The 16024-nt window shown below is 34.0% G+C and overlaps 1 protein-coding gene across 1 annotated transcript in view; it reads left to right on the top strand.

Annotated features, from left to right (window-relative positions):
• LRP1B (LDL receptor related protein 1B) overlaps window positions 1-16024 on the top strand; it is a 568332-nt gene that overhangs the window by 348331 nt on the left and 203977 nt on the right. Inside the window, exons 30-32 of the mRNA XM_026852527.1 lie at window positions 2634-2808; window positions 3119-3213; window positions 8861-9010. Of these exons, the coding sequence (XP_026708328.1) occupies window positions 2634-2808; window positions 3119-3213; window positions 8861-9010 (420 nt within the window). The remainder of the gene's footprint in view (window positions 1-2633; window positions 2809-3118; window positions 3214-8860; window positions 9011-16024) is intronic.

The raw sequence follows: 16024 nt of genomic DNA, 5'->3' as shown, positions 1-16024 counted from the left end.
ATTACACATAGATTGCTGAGAGCAGTAAAAGGAGACCTAAAATACTGCAAATAGAGAATCATGGTTGGCACTTTTTTCGGCAGTTTAACACCTTCATTATTCTGACACTTTTGCTCTGTACTTTGAATACAGAAACAATGAATTGTAAATTCTAAACTTGATTGCTTCAACCTTATGTCAGTAGTTCTGGTACTAAAGTGATACTATTTGTTGTCCTTGCTAGTGGTAGTTTGTTTCCAACCACTGTCAGTTCCTCTCCCAGCAGCACATGATGTTCTTTTATTTTGTAATATACCTACCTGCTGGAAAAGAGGAAAAATGTCTGAGGGGGACTATCTGGAGGCAAATTGTGCAAACTCTGGTTCCCCATCTGTAAAATGCATGTTTGAAGGGGAAGAGGAGGAAAGACATAACTCACTTCTCTGAGATGAAACCTTTTATGATTTTTAAAACAAAAAGGAAGATTATTCTTTAGTTGCTTACTTGGGGACTTCAGAAAATTAATTGAAGCTCTGCCATGGTGTCATTTTGGAAAATATTTATTCTGTATTAGTATATTGTGTGAAATCATTGGACAAATATCCCCACTTGGTGATGTAGATTGATTAATTTATTTATTTAATGTGGGTGTCATTATTTTTGCCCTGCTATCTCAGACAACTTTATTAACAATTGCAACAGGAACAAAGTTTAAAGTGCCTTTTAGAGCTGCTCTTTACATCGTGAATTGAGGTGCCCAAAAGAGAAAGAGTTGTTGGGTTTTCTTTAAATGGTAGTGAGATAAAAACATAGCTTACTATAGAAAACATATAGTGAAAAATCACAAAACTTGTCAACAAACAATGAAACTTAAAGTGTACTATGTGTGAGTGCTTCTGTTCATCAGCTGTCTTTCATATTCTTTTTATTATGGTAGCTTCTGTGGTGTTGTTTTGGGTATTTTTTGTTCCAGATGTAACTTATTATATGTAAAATTTGCAAAGTTATGATGTCCTGGCACATCAAAATGTTATAAAGACTACTTGTTATGTGTAAATGATCTCATTTGCTTAGTTATCTATATTTTTATACTACTTATAAGAACATAAGAAGCTTTGTAAGCACATACTAGTGGGATTCTCAGTGGATGAAGTCTTAATGCCAATGTCACAAAGAACCAAATTCATACTTTAATCTTTTTAAGAGTATGAAATGCTTGTTTTCTTGTTTCTCCAACCAAAAAAACCCAGAGAGGCAGGGGATCAATTTAAAATGGGTCAAGGCTATGTATTCAGCATCTTTTGTTGCGTTCTCTAAAGTTGGCAAATTTCCCAAAGTCCATTCACCATTGATCTTATGTATATGCAAGCCAGTCCACAGCCACATCCATGTTAGTTTGTCAAAGATGGTAATTCTATCAGTGGAAGTAACCACGTTAAGCTGACAGAGAGATACTGTACAAACTATGAACTATAATGAAATCATTAAATCACCCTTGGCCTGTTCCCTTGTCTACAAAGATGCTGGCCAGTTTGAACCATTGCTATGCCAAGGCAAAGCATCATCTTGGTATCTATATCCTGAGCGGTGATTTTATATCCAGCATTTAAGGCAGATAGTAACATACATTAACATTTTTTAAATCAATATCTTGCTAAAGAAGACAAATGCATACAAGGACACTTGTGACGCTACCAAATTCATCATATCTTACTCATATTTTGCTACCTCAGGCAGTACTGGTGGTGCAGGTTAACCCTAGAAGGCAGCTAAGCCCCACACAGCTGCTTGCTCACTGCCCACACTGGGATGGGGAAGAGAATCGGAAGGAACTATTGGGTTGAGATAAAGGCAGTTGAATAAGAAAAGGAAAAGCTGCATGAACAAGCAAAGCAAAATACAGAATTCATTCATTATTTATCAGCTGACAAATGTTTAGCCATTTCCAGGGAAGCAGGGTAGTAAGTTGGAGTCTTCAAAGTCTTCAGAAATAAAATGAAAAACTTCTCCAGTGATGTAGCTATTACCTGCTTACTCGCTATAGAACAGTGGTTTTAATTCACATATTCTGTACAGACCCTTCATGGTGCTGAAGAAGGAAGGAGGCTTTTAAATTTCAGCACAGTTTTGTTTTAGAAAGTCACTTAATGTTCTATGTGTAAGGTATAACTCACAACTGAAGAAGTATGAACCTTCCTGTCGTAATATTGATGTTTATTAAATATGATTGTTTAAATTCCTAGTGGAGACTAACTCATTTTAAGTCATCATCCCTTAAAAAAGTTCATGACCGATCACACTTTTTAATACTGGACTGAGTAATAAATGCTTTTTTAAAGTAGAAAAATGCACTGCAAAAACCCAGCATCTGTCTGATTATTATTTTCAGATGATAGCTTTTATGCTGTTTTTACAAGAAATATTTATGGCGGATTTCCCCAAATCTTCAGTGCAAATTCTAATGTTCTTACTACAAGTGTATTAGGCCCAAGAAGAAAAATAATGAGAATTCTTGGCAACTAGTTTATAAATACATCTGAACAGACTATTGCAAAATACTGTTAACAAACTGTAGAAGAAATTGTACTATTTTTTTCAAGACAGAATAATGCAGAAGTACAATCAAAATAACAATTGCTTTCACTTTTTTACAGATATTCAGAGTATCAGAGGTCTTGCAGTGGATTGGATATCACGTAATTTATATTGGATTAGCTCAGAATTTGATGAAACGCAAATTAATGTTGCACATTTAGACGGTTCCTTGAAAACCTCAATCATCCATGGAATTGATAAACCCCAGTGTCTTGCAGTTCACCCAGTGAAAGGGTAAGACTTCGGTTGTTTTAATAAATAAACTACAGTAAAGCTCATAAAAAAATTTCTTCTTCATTCAGATTTTTAGTTTTCCCATTCTCTTTTAAGTTTTTTGAAATAATTAAATAGATGTATTGGAAAGATTTTGCTGACAATTTAACTGAATACTGCTTTCCTATCGAAGCTTGTTGTTGATTAGATCGTGTAATCATTAGTTGTACGTTTTGCCTGCTTCTAAATTTACAAATGTTTTCACTACTGATGGATGAAAAATACTGTGTACACAGAGCAACATTTTAAATATGTTCATCATCTTCTTCAGTAAGCTCTACTGGACGGATGGTAACACAATTAACATGGCAAACATGGATGGCAGCAACAGCAAAATACTCTTTCAGAATCAAAAAGATCCTGTTGGTAAATAAATTTTTCCTGTTTCTTTTTTATTTGCTAGCGCTTCATTACGGACATTATCTTGAAAAGCTATTTAAGTATACCATGGGTTTTCATATACTGTATATGGAGTATACCAAGTGTTTGTATATTGAAGTTTACCAAGTTTTTTTCATATACTATGTAACAGGTATAAGAACAGGCATAAGGACATGGAAAACACTGATGTACTTCTGTGTTTCACAGTCTTTTTGGCCCATTCTGATTGAAATCTACCACAGTGGGTTAAGTATAGCATTATTAATGTCTAGGATTCCTGAAGGTGAAGGACAACCCATCTGTATTTATTTCTCAATCTTTAGATCATGGGTAAAAAAAAATGTAGGGAGCGGGGGTTTAATATGTTATGGATATATGTGAGAGGATACTTTGACTGGAAACGTAGAACCTTCCTCACCAGAATCCCAGCTGCATGATCAAAAGGTAATTTGTCTAGTAACTCTTCACATACATAAAAGAGCAACAGTTGAAGCATACGTTACCTATAATGACTTTGCCTCAGTTTTAGTATTTGAGAATCAATAAAGTTGATGATAAATTCTGGAAATTTCTGGGGGGAAAGGAAAAAAAAAAAAGCAAGCTATTTCTATATGAATTATTTATTTTTGGTTCAGGACTCTTTTTATAATTTTATTTTTTAGATTTAAAGTGGTTACCATCAATTGTTGTTGCCTTATTAACGGCGCATCAGTCAAGTGATTACGTTTTAAACCATTTTAGTGTTTTGTAACTGAATGTGTTAGGCAAGCAGAAGCAAACATGACTTAAATTATTTAATAAATTTGGCATAAGAGCAACACAACATGCATTTTTGACCCTAAGTTTGAAGAATTTTGTATGCATTATTTGTTGACTTTTATTGTTGATTTGAATTTTCTCTCTCTCCACTTGAAGAGACAGTTATCTATTTATCTAAAGAAAAAAGCATGGTAAACCCACTAATTCTAAGGTGAAGCATAAACACATTTGATAATATTACAACAATATTAAGGCTGTGTGCAATATTTTGCACTGAATATCCTGTGACCATAGGTCACAAGGTGCTAAATTGCAGTCCTTATGGTTTCTGTCATTGAATTTGTTCTGAGTAGCAGTAAAGCCACTGAACCAAATACATGGTAGAACGGTAAGTACTCCTTTTGTTTGTTTGTTTGTTTGTTTTTTCCCTATAAGTATATCAGTACTGTCAAAGGCTGCATGTGCATATCCATGTGGGTTTTGTGATCGCTTATTTTCATGGACATGCATAGTCCCCTTGGTATCAGATGGACTATTCATGAAGTTAAACATTCCTGTAAGCGTCATTCAAATGACAATTGTGACTTTTTTTTTTAGTCCACTGCAGAGCTGCAATTGAGACAATTTTTCTTCTTTCTGTAGTGTTGGATTAATTTTTATCACCTTCAAGATCTGATAAGAATTACTTGAACTAGGTTATATTCCAGATTGAAGCTTCTTACTGCATAATAATGAGACCTATCACATTAATAAGGAGACCACAGAGATTTAGTTGTTTTTCCCTTCTTCATGGCAGTGTGAAAGCATGCTAAATCATAAAGTGTAGAGTATGTAGTATGTAAAGAGTGTAGAGAGATATATGTATGTGTCTATATATAGAGAGATATATATGTATGTCTCTACATATATATATATATATATATATATGTGTAGAGATATATATATGTATGTATGTAAAGGAGACATAAACTTGTACCTGTCTATTGCAGAAAAACTTTTTCACTGGTAGATGTCTCGACTCAGTTTTATTGTCAGGGTGGACATGAAAACAGATTCTTTTGCGTATCTGAGAAAAAATGATCAGATACGCTATGGATAAAACAAGTATTAAATTTCTAGTATCAAACTCTAAATTCAGATTTATGCAAAATGAATGTTTTAATGGTTTAAATTATTCTTACCGTTAGCATAAGGCTTTCCCGTGCTAAGAACACGAAAACATTGCTGAAGAGCCAGAGAGTAGCAGTCTTAAAACATTAATTTCCTATTTCATTTCTGAGAAACTATCTCTCTCCATAAGTGAAACTCTGGTTCATGCAGTGCTAATTTCAAATGTTTGAGGAGCAAGGTGAATGATCTAATAAGTGAGTTAACAGGTGTATTACAGAAAAAGACAAATATATGGCTTATTAGAGTTTGCTATCCTGATAGTTGATGGGGTTTTATGTTTTCTGAAGACGATTTCAGAATTTGAGGGATGAGGGAAAGTTTTCTAATCCGTGAGCTGAAGTATGCCAATGGATAGTTTTTCTTTTTTATTTCTCATTTTGAGTTCTGTCAAAAGGAGGAGATGATTTTAATTAAAGTATTTGCTATTAACATCAAGAGTATGTCACTTGGAGGGTTTGGAAACAGACAAACTTAGGATGACAGATTGTCTCTTATTTTTATTTTAACTAGTACATACTAGATATGATTTACTAGTCCATTCTGCTCAAAGACTAAAAGGCTCAAATATTGTTACACATAGATGTGTTGAAAAAGGAACTAGTCACTGGACTTCCATTAAACTGCGTTCTTAAGGATTCAGAATTAGTGCATAATTTTATACTTTGTGAGGTAGATCATTTGATCGTCAGTGTCTTGCACTTTTTTTCAGTTAAGCAGTTTTTTGTTATAAAACTCTAAAACTACAATCCATGCCTCCATTGGATTGTTTTTAAAGAAATGGCTGTTATTAAATTAAATATTATGTTATTAAATATTGTATTCTTAGTAAGTTTTGAAATCGCTTGGATAAAGAACCTTTAAAAACATACTGGATTGTGCTCTCAGCTATATTCAAAAGACTCCATAATTGGGGGTGGGGGGTGCTTTTTAGGGTTTGTTTTTGGAGGTTATGTTGTTTTGTTTTTTTTTAAACAGAGTTCAATCCTTTCTTCTGAACAACTTTGATTTTCTGTTTTACACATGATTATAGTACAGCTTTATTTGCTGTTTTAGCTGCTGTTCTTTGATTTTCTTGGCTGACTCTCTACTTGAATATCCCTTGCTAATTTGTTTTTTGTGTTGAACATATAGTATAGACTACAAACACAAATGTTGCAGTTGTGAACCAAAAATCTTCTTGCAACTGGCTCTTGAAATTTCAATCTTAAACTTAATTTGTTTAAAGAAAGCTATTTCTTAAGTATCTTTGTACACTTAGCAGAGAAAAAACCTAACCATTTCCTAATTCTAAACACTGTTTTTTCATCTGTAATCAGCCATAAACAATTAAAAATACCCCTTAAGTCAGTGTGCTGAGAAATGTGAACAAAAATTCCAAACACTGTTCCTATAATTCATCTAAGCAGTAATATCAGTGTCCAACATTTAATTGATTTAGGTGGTAAGAATGAATCCCAACTTTAATGTTCTTGGAACACACTGTTTCTTTAAGCTTCCACTGCTTTTTAGAGAACATTTCCGCAGGTAAAAATAAATTTAGAGGAACATGCAGAATTTAAACAGTAAGTATATGAAAAAAGGTATCAAGAGTCATTTCCTTGAAATTCAGGGATGCACCAAACGATTTTCTGGTAGTGGAAGCTAAGATCTCGCTACATATGTGGCTTTAGGATTGGAACCTCTGTTTATGAATTACTGGAATAACCTTTGTTGTATACTTTATTTAAAAAGTAACATATTTCTGGAAATTTAAGTAAGGAAATTGGAAAATGCCTGTGAAAACAGTGATGGCTTAAGTCATGGTAATATTTTTTTAAAAACACAACAGAGTTCTCCAAGACCAATATTTTACAATGCAGATGTCCAGTTGACTTTGGTAGAGTGCATCATGAGTATCTTTGATCCTTATGGCTAGTAAGTCACCTATTTTCTTTAGTAAAAATGGGACAATTCCTGAAAAACTCTAAATAAACATGTTCTGCCTACATTAGAAATAATATGTTTTCATAAAGGTTGGTAGTAGGTGAAATAACACAACAGGAAAACACTTTGGGAAGAAAAATGTGGTAGACTTTGGTAAAAGGAATGTTATTTCTGTCAGTTGCTGCTGTGTAATTGGAATACCCGTGTGTAGAAAAAACAGTTTAATATCTGAAGAAGTAGAAAACCTGACAAGATAACATTGTAATTGCTGTGTAGACTGCATTCACAGCAACCCCATAAATAGATCTGTCTAGGTGAAATCAGTGAACAGCAGACTGGCAGCAGTTAGGAGTTACAGAGAATAACAAATGTCATCCATCTCAGAGTAAGGAAGCCTTAATTCTTGCGTATTACCTTTGTAACCCGTAGCAAGGCTCATGCATATTCCCAGGAAAGTTTCCTGCTCTAGACCTAAGTACTGCAAGCGCTGCTTGTCTCCAAGGTCTGTGGCACTCTTTTCACTTTGAGCAATACTTGTTATACAAGCATGAAAACACGTGTGTGCAGAGAGATGCTTCAGGCTCCATCTCTACTGAAGGCATTGCTTGGTATCCTTATCCTCTTGAGCATGTGTTGTTCCCTTCTGTGTGATACACCTGCAAAGAGGGGAAAAATAATCAGGAACTGAAAGGAACTTGGAAAGCTGTTTTTCAGAAACTTAGAAAGCGGAAACATTTTGGTCTGCTGTGTCCAATGTGCATAAAGAAGTAGTGGCATGAAGCCAGCTGTAAGTACTGGAGCACACGGCACTGCTTTCTCCCACCAGGATTTTGAAAAGAGATCTGGCTTTCCACAGAGAAGCAGTTTACAGGATGGAAGAAGAGTGCTGTACAATATCTAGAGGTTGACCTATGGAGTGAAATACAGTATTTTTTGGCATCTTGCTGCAGAATACCTACCATGAGTTCTGGGAAAAGTCTAGTACCAAAGCGAATTATTAGGGCATGTATTGTCACCATGCCAAATATATTTCACTGTGGAAAATCTCCTGCTACAATTACTTGAACATTTTTAAAGGATTATAGAAGTCTGAAATACATTCTCTCCTAGTTCTTTGCTCTTACTTCCAAAGAACTATATACTTTATTCATTTAGTAGGTTATTTTGCAAGTATTTTCATTTCTACAATTCTTTTGTTTCTAACTCCAGAGAACTGATTGTGAAGTCAGTCCATTGTGAAGCAAAACTATAATTAATACTCTACATTTATTGAGAATTAGTATTAGGGTTTGGTATTTCACCATTCTAATCACAGGGCTGTGCACATAGGGAGAGAACAGACTTTTTATAATTCAGAATCACAAAAAGTAGCTTGTTTGCAAACTCTTGATATATTCATAACTTTAGAATATAAATGAAGGCTTCTAGTTCACATTTACTAGTAGTTAACGACCTTGCTTAGGACCTCATTTCATTCAAGCAATTGTTCGTTGCCAGATAATGCTCTTTCTTCGGTCAGTCACTGATTGATTTCTGTAGATGTTGGAAGAAGTAAAAGTCAGAAATATTTTTAAAAGCATGGGGTTTTTTCACTGTAAACGGCCAAGTTTGGTTTTCTCAATTGTTTGTTGGGGGTTTTTTTATGTTTGAGTGGATTGATAATGTTAATTGTCTATGTATATATGTATTTCTTAAACACATTTTTATTATGAAAATAGCTTAATGCTAAATGTATATTGTCTGTTCAAGCCACAGTTCAAGTTGTATACATTCATTACAGGTTTATCAATAGATTATGGAGACAACAAACTTTACTGGATCAGTTCAGGAAATGGAACCATAAATAGATGCAACTTGGACGGTGGTAATCTTGAAATAATAGAATCAATGAAAGAAGACTTAACAAAAGCCACAGCTTTAACCATTATGGGTAAGTCCCATGTTAATAACTTAGTTTTAAAATGATTGGTAGCTAATATCAAAAGCTTGGAGAAGCTATTGTTGGTTTTATGTAAATAATATATAAAGTACATTCACTAGTGAGACTGGTTTGTTTGTGAAAAAAAAGTATTTTTTATTTATTTGAACAGACAGTTTACAATCTTTATTACAGTGTATGTTTCTAAATATTATCTTGTGTATGTATACACAGGATGAAGGTAATGGACTGATGGTTTATATTTACTGTAGTTACTTGTAAAGCATGTTGAAAGGAGGTGTGTTACGCTCCGTTACTAGAATTATCTGTGACTTGTTTCTTCTGCTGCTCACTTCTTTCTACTATCTTAGTTCAGAATAGCATGAGTTTGTTGGAGTGGCTTGAACTTCATGAAGACTTCTTGGGGTTGTAAATTGATGATGATTTGGGTAAATTGATAATTTTAATTTTCAGATGTCTGTTAATATTCTGTGTATTAACCTAATTAAAAAAAAAAAAAATGCTCAGGAGTTCATTTGATAAGTAGACTAGAATGTTCAAAACCATCTAAATTATATATTTAAAAAATCAAAAAGCCAGTAACGTAAGGAAAAATTCCTAAAAAGTTCAAGAAGTCTTTAAGTTGCAGACTGCTGAACGTTATGAGAATATTGCTTTGAACTGATGGTTTCACATATACATCTTCAGCTCTTGGCCCTTTCTGGAGCTAGGATACAGTGTGTTAAATTCTAGTCTGACCTCGAACTAGTATTTATATTATTCTAGAGATAACTTTAGAGCTTTCCATATTTCTTCTGTGCTTTGATGACCTTTGTTCTGGTTCCATTAAGAATTATTTATATTTTTCTTGGATATTAAAAAAAAAAAAAATGCTCAGGAGTTCATTTGATAAGTAGACTTTGTTGGGAAAGTTGACTCATCAACTTCAGAGTCTTTATGAAGTATTTTGATTGATTAATTATATAATGTACATATAGATGGTGTGCTTGTGAAAGTGATGCTAAATGAACTCCAAAGACTTCATGCATGTGGTATAAATTAAGACATATTTTAAAATATTAATTCCTAAAATAGATTTAGTCTACATAGAGATGACAGTATTGCACTCTAAATGCTGTCAAAATCTGTTGGAGACGGGATGCTTTTATATATCTGCATTCATAAACAAAAGCAAGTTTTGTGTCAGAAGCAGTCATGAATGTTAACATAGACAAATTGTCTTTTGTTGATTTGGTTGTGACTAGAAATAGCATGAATAGATGACCTTTACTTCAGGGAGCTACTGAAAATCTTTAATATGAGATGTTGTAAAGAGTATTTGTTCATAATGTCACTGAGGTGCCTGTGGTATCAAGTCTTCATTTGTGATTCGCAGAAGCTACAACAATGATGATCCATCTGGGATACCGAATAAAGAGTTTATAGCTATTGTTTAAAGAAGAGTGTTTCATGCTTGTTTGTGTGAAAGTACTTGAATCTTTGCAGGTGTGGAGATGCAATATTTTTTGCTGTGTAGTTTTAAACATACATATATATATAAATACTCCTAGTTTGGGATGCTTTGGTTTTTTATGGATGATGACAATTCTTTCCACTCAAAATCGGTAAACAAAAGTTACGACGCGTTTAGGGGTTTTGTTTGTTTTGCTTTTGAGTTTTGTCTTTCATTTGGAGCCATAGTTGTGATAAACTGCAATATGACTTTGCAGTATCATTCTATATATAAATCTGTTGTAGAAAATTGCAAACAAATACGGTTTTATAATCAGTACTGTACATGCTGATTGAAAAACATGAAGAGTTTCTGTATTCATTTCTCCTGTATTTTTTTATATTGTGGAACATACTGTAGCGTCATTAATGCCATCTATTTTCCTGCAGTGCTGGTGTCTTTACATCAGCTTCTTATAGTCAGTCTTTCATGCATGTAAAATGGATCAGAGCAGAAAATCCAATGCAATACAAAGCAAGAGAAGAGATCTGTAATTGGTAAATGATTGTAATCTATAAATAAAGTAGAATTAATGATTTGTTCTAATAGAATATTTAACATGATAGTTTGTGGAAAATTTAGTACCACTGTTGATCTGTTTGCCTACAAGTTTAATAGGAAGTTTTAGCAGGTGCATCACGGTAATTATGATGTTTATTGCATCGTATTTGATCCATTTCATAAGTTTTCTTGACTGCTTTTATCTGTTTGAATTAATCAGTGAAAAGAAAACAGGTACGATATCTTTGTCCAAACTCTTAAAAATGTTTTGTGGCATTTAGGTTCCACTCAGTGCTCCAGATCCTGTAGGCTTCTGCTGCCACATGCATTTTTGTGTTTCACATTTAGTGTCACCCCAGGTAAAACAGTGGTTTGGACAGCTTATCTTTTTTGTTTCCTTATTTTAAGTATATAATCATGTTGTATTGTTGGGTTATGTTTCCTCTGGGGCAGAAAGAGGAGAGTGAGTTGGGTATTTTGAGACTCCCTTTGTACAGTAGTCTCACCAAGTGGTGCATTGGTCAGTTATTGTTGATCATCAGAACCTTTATTGGTGTTCAGACCTAAAACGAGGAGTGTGGTATACATTAATTACAGATTTTTTTCAACAAATTATGGGGAGAACAAACTTTACTGGATCGTTTCAGGAAATTCAGAGCTAAATCAAGTAAACAGTGGAAAGTGTCAGTGGATTGAGGGGACAGGGTAGTGTGGTCTGAGACAGCCCTGGTTTCTATGCCCCCCTCCCCCCAGCAAGTGATCTCTAGCACCTCAGTCTTTCTTGCTTCTGAAATTTTTTTTTAATTCCTTGGGAAGCATTCCCTTACTAGCATCCTTCCCAGCACCGGTCTCCTTGTCAGAAAGCACCAAAGATAATCCAATATTCTGCATGAAGAGCTAGCATCTTCTGTTCTTTTTCTGGGCAGCCTTTTGCACAGAAAACTACCAGACCTTCTGACAGTTTCCAGTAGGTGTTCCTATATCTTATATTTTACATTCTGAATGTTGGGGTTTTTTTTCAGAACTATGAAAAATTAATGATGGACAAGAGACTTGGCTCAAGATTGGCTTCTTTCTTGCTTTTGTAATCTCTGTGCTGTTCTTACATCTCTGTGTTATCAAGACCTTTGATTCTGTTAATTGCAAAATGGAAAAAGAAATGAGCAGTGGTTAGACACTCTGTGGTTATGTACTGTGATATGAACTCAGTAAACAATGCTAGCTAAGTTAGTAAAGTTTTGGTTTGAATTTTAATATCGACAGATGCCACTCCCCTTCAGTACTACTCCTCAGTCTCCTCATTGTTCTTCATTGCTTTCAATCCTTTTAATTTAGTGTTGCAATTTAGCTGTTGTAAACTGTTTTGGAGTTACCACTACTGTTTCAGATGTTTACTGTTTTGTTCTTTCCAGTCTCTGTTTAACGTTTCCCTACTATTATACCCTTTAGTGGGAGCTTATAGAAGGTAATGATAAGACATGAAAAAATAATGTTACCAAACAAGTTGCTGTCAAAGCGACTCTGAAGTTTATCCTTGAGGGAAATGGAAACAAGTTATATAATTCACATCTTTCTGTATTTCTTTTTCTTTCATTTATTAGTTTTCTACTCAGTAATGTCAGTCATTTTTCTGTTTCCATATGTTGAGCTCCAAACTTCCTAGTCTTTTGGTGCCTGCTCTTGCTACCTATTTTTGAGCATGATATAGATGGGAAGAAAATTATATTCCACTTGAAAGTAAAGCGTTTGAACATATACAAAATTACTACTTTTTCCATAGCCTTAAGCATACGAAAAAATATGTTTGTGGTTGCCATTCTGTATTGAATGTTGTTATAAATCCATGGTGAAGTCACATTTGCTTTTCTACTCCTCCCACTACTACTTCAAATACACATTCACTGTGTGAAATATCGGTACAATGTGTGTGAAAGCTTTGTTTAGTACGTCCCACTGTTTATTGTCTTGCATTTGGTCAGTGATAGTTTTCTGCTGCTGCTACGCTAACTGTTCATTTTATTTTGTTCAGAAACCTCTGAAGTTTCTTCTGGTCTTGTAGAAGCTTATCTAATCCCCAGCACCCTATGCCCTGCATAATTTTCAGCACTTACTACCGGCACCATTTACAAGTTGATAACAAATATAGCCACTGTCTTGGAAACTCAGGGCATTCCATGTGAGAGACTCTCTGATTTTCTTTTATGATACAATGATACTCTTTTCAACATTAAGTAAATGCTTCCTATACTTGTGTTAAGGCTTGAGTTTCATATATTCAGTATCTGATTTCAGCAGTTTTCCTGGTAGCCAGTGTCTGAGTGGGATCAAATTATACAGATGTGTTTCGCGTTCTGCATGAAGCATCATTTCCTGCCTTCCAAGTTATTTAATGAAAATGGTTCCTTGACTGAAAGTTAGACTGGTTGGAAATTTACCTTTGTGGTGAGAATGATATGTATTTCTCGATTGGTGAACAGAGTCATTGTATGACAAGATTTGAATTATGAAGAAACTTGCAGCATTGTCTGATTTTATTTCCAAACTGGTCTATTTTCTTGAATGGTGTATGGCTCTGAATCCTAAACTGGGTGGGGCTGAAAAAGTATTGATTAGTTACTGTAAGTTTGTGGCTGAGAAGGGAAAGATATTGAAGGCTTCTGTCAACAGTTTCAGTGGAGGTATCTGCCTGGATTTTGTATCGGGTCCTCACAGAAATACAATTTATGCAAAATCAGAAAATTCAGCTCCTTTCACTACAAAATACAAATATAATGTGGATTGGGTAGATTATAAAATGAGAATATAACTTGTTTTGTGTGTATTGGTGATTTTTTATAAAATACTTGTTGTAGAAACCTCAAAGGAAATATTCCATGGTAATAAGCAGTAGCCTTTTTCTAGTTGTTGTTTACTAGTGTAAAATAGAGTAACTTTATGTTGTGAATGATTCTATGTATAAGTGCTATTTCTGTTGAAATTCATGCAAAAAAAATAGTTCAATCAACAATACAACAAAATCAGGCATATATAATAGGCTTTCAATGGGACTGCAGATATTAGAACAATGTTTTCTGAACACAAACTTTATATAAAACAGCCATGAAAATGTATTATCAACGAATCAAAATAGACAGTAAAAATTACAGTATTTCATTTTAGACAGAAAATGTGGGCTTGTATTACCAAAATATATTCATGCTGCCATTTCCTTTCATCATGTGGTTAAGGGATATATTGGTTATTTGATTTTTGGTTTATCCTAAAGTTTCCAAAATAATACCAGAATACATTTCTAGTAACTCAAATGGTGGGAGCTGTGACTTTGCTGGACGTAGCTGCAAAGTGAAAGGGGCTGCTTAGATTAGGAAACTTCAAATACATACACCTTAATTTTCCAAGTCATCAGTCTTCTAATTGCCGTAACACCATTCATTACATTAGCATTAATATATGAAATATATCTAGGCAATTTGCCCAGTTCTAAGTACAGTACATAGTTGTCTTACATAAATACTCAAACCACCATTAATGAAAACTAATGGCCCATCAAAATTTGCATTCAGAGTACTGCTTGAAATCTCCAAAGGACTGTCCACAATACTAGTATAGCAATTTTTGACATTTAAAATTGCTGTTTGCCGATATGTTGCTGCGCTTAATGTTAATTACCCAACAAAATGTATAAATACACCCATTTTAATGTATATTATAATCTGTTTTCAGCAACAAGATTGTAATTAGTGATCAAATGACACTCTTGTTAGCATAATCAAGCAAATATATCATTTAACTTCAGTTTGATATTTAAAGGTTTCAAACAGCTTTGTTTCTTCCGTACTTTCTGAAAGCAAGTTGTCTTTATGCCGAAGTGATTCTGTAAAATCATCTACTGTATTTTAAAATGTGTATAAAAATAGATTAATTAATCCCAATACTAGAAATTGCAGGTGAGTTATCTACTGAGAGAATATATTAGTAATGGAGAGGGAAACAGTCCAAAACTCTGCTTAGAAATATAGTCAAAAATAGGTGTGGACACATTGGGGTTTTTTTAGTTTGAGAGTGTGTTGTGGTGTGTATCGACCACCCAGCAGTTTCTAAACAATTGAAACTTGTATTCTTTAGGTCATAGGGCATAACTGGCCTTCTGTGACCAGTTCATGGGTTTTGGCAGGTAGTTGTAAGAGGTTTGACAACAAGATGTCTGTACTTCAGAGTCTGTGTGTTGGGTTTTTTGGTTTTCTTTTTTTTTTTTTTTTTTTTTTTTTTTTTTTTTTTTTTTTTGTTCTGGGTTTTTTTGTTAATACACCTGAAGTGTCAGGATTTGCACGAGCTGTCTCATTTAATTCCCCATACTTCTTTCCAAAATTTGTAGTACATCATAGAAAAGCCTCCGTGAAAAGAAGAATAAATAATAGTTCAGTAAGTCTTTTAAATGTTTATCCAGGTGTCATGTCAGCAAGAATGGAAGAGGAAGATAATTATTTTGAAGTGTATTTTGATTATTTACTTGTTATTTGTCATGATTTGTCCTTCTTAACGGAATAGGTGATACAGGAAACTACTCAACCTCTGTGTTCAGTCAGGCACTTCAAGAACTAGTAACAAGTTTGTGCTGTGATGATTTCTGTTTCTTCTGTCATGAAGGGAGATCAGCTCTTATGATCTGACTTGTCTGACACCACTGATGGAAATTATCTAGATACTGTTAACTATATATGAAAGCAGCAATAGTCTCATTTTGTCTCTTGGTAAAAGAATATGTAAACTTGTTTATTTGGGGGTTTTGTTGTTTTCCTTTCCCTAAAGAGACAGGCAAGTAAGCAAATTGCAGTTTTGGGAGGCTGTCAAAACCATAGTCAAGCATGGCATTTTGCACAAAACTCTAAAGAAATGTCTCAAAGAGTCTGATCACTTCTTTGAAGTGAATGATAAAAACCACCAGATCTGTATGTGTGTTTCCTTCCTATGCTTCAGTCTTAAAAAAAAAAAAAAAAAGATGTCATGCTCAG

This window comes from Athene cunicularia, assembly GCF_003259725.1.
Source record: "Athene cunicularia isolate RWA chromosome 7 unlocalized genomic scaffold, athCun1 chr7_part1, whole genome shotgun sequence".
Classification (NCBI taxonomy): Eukaryota; Metazoa; Chordata; class Aves; order Strigiformes; family Strigidae; genus Athene; species Athene cunicularia.
This window is presented reverse-complemented; position numbering and strand designations above follow the sequence as displayed.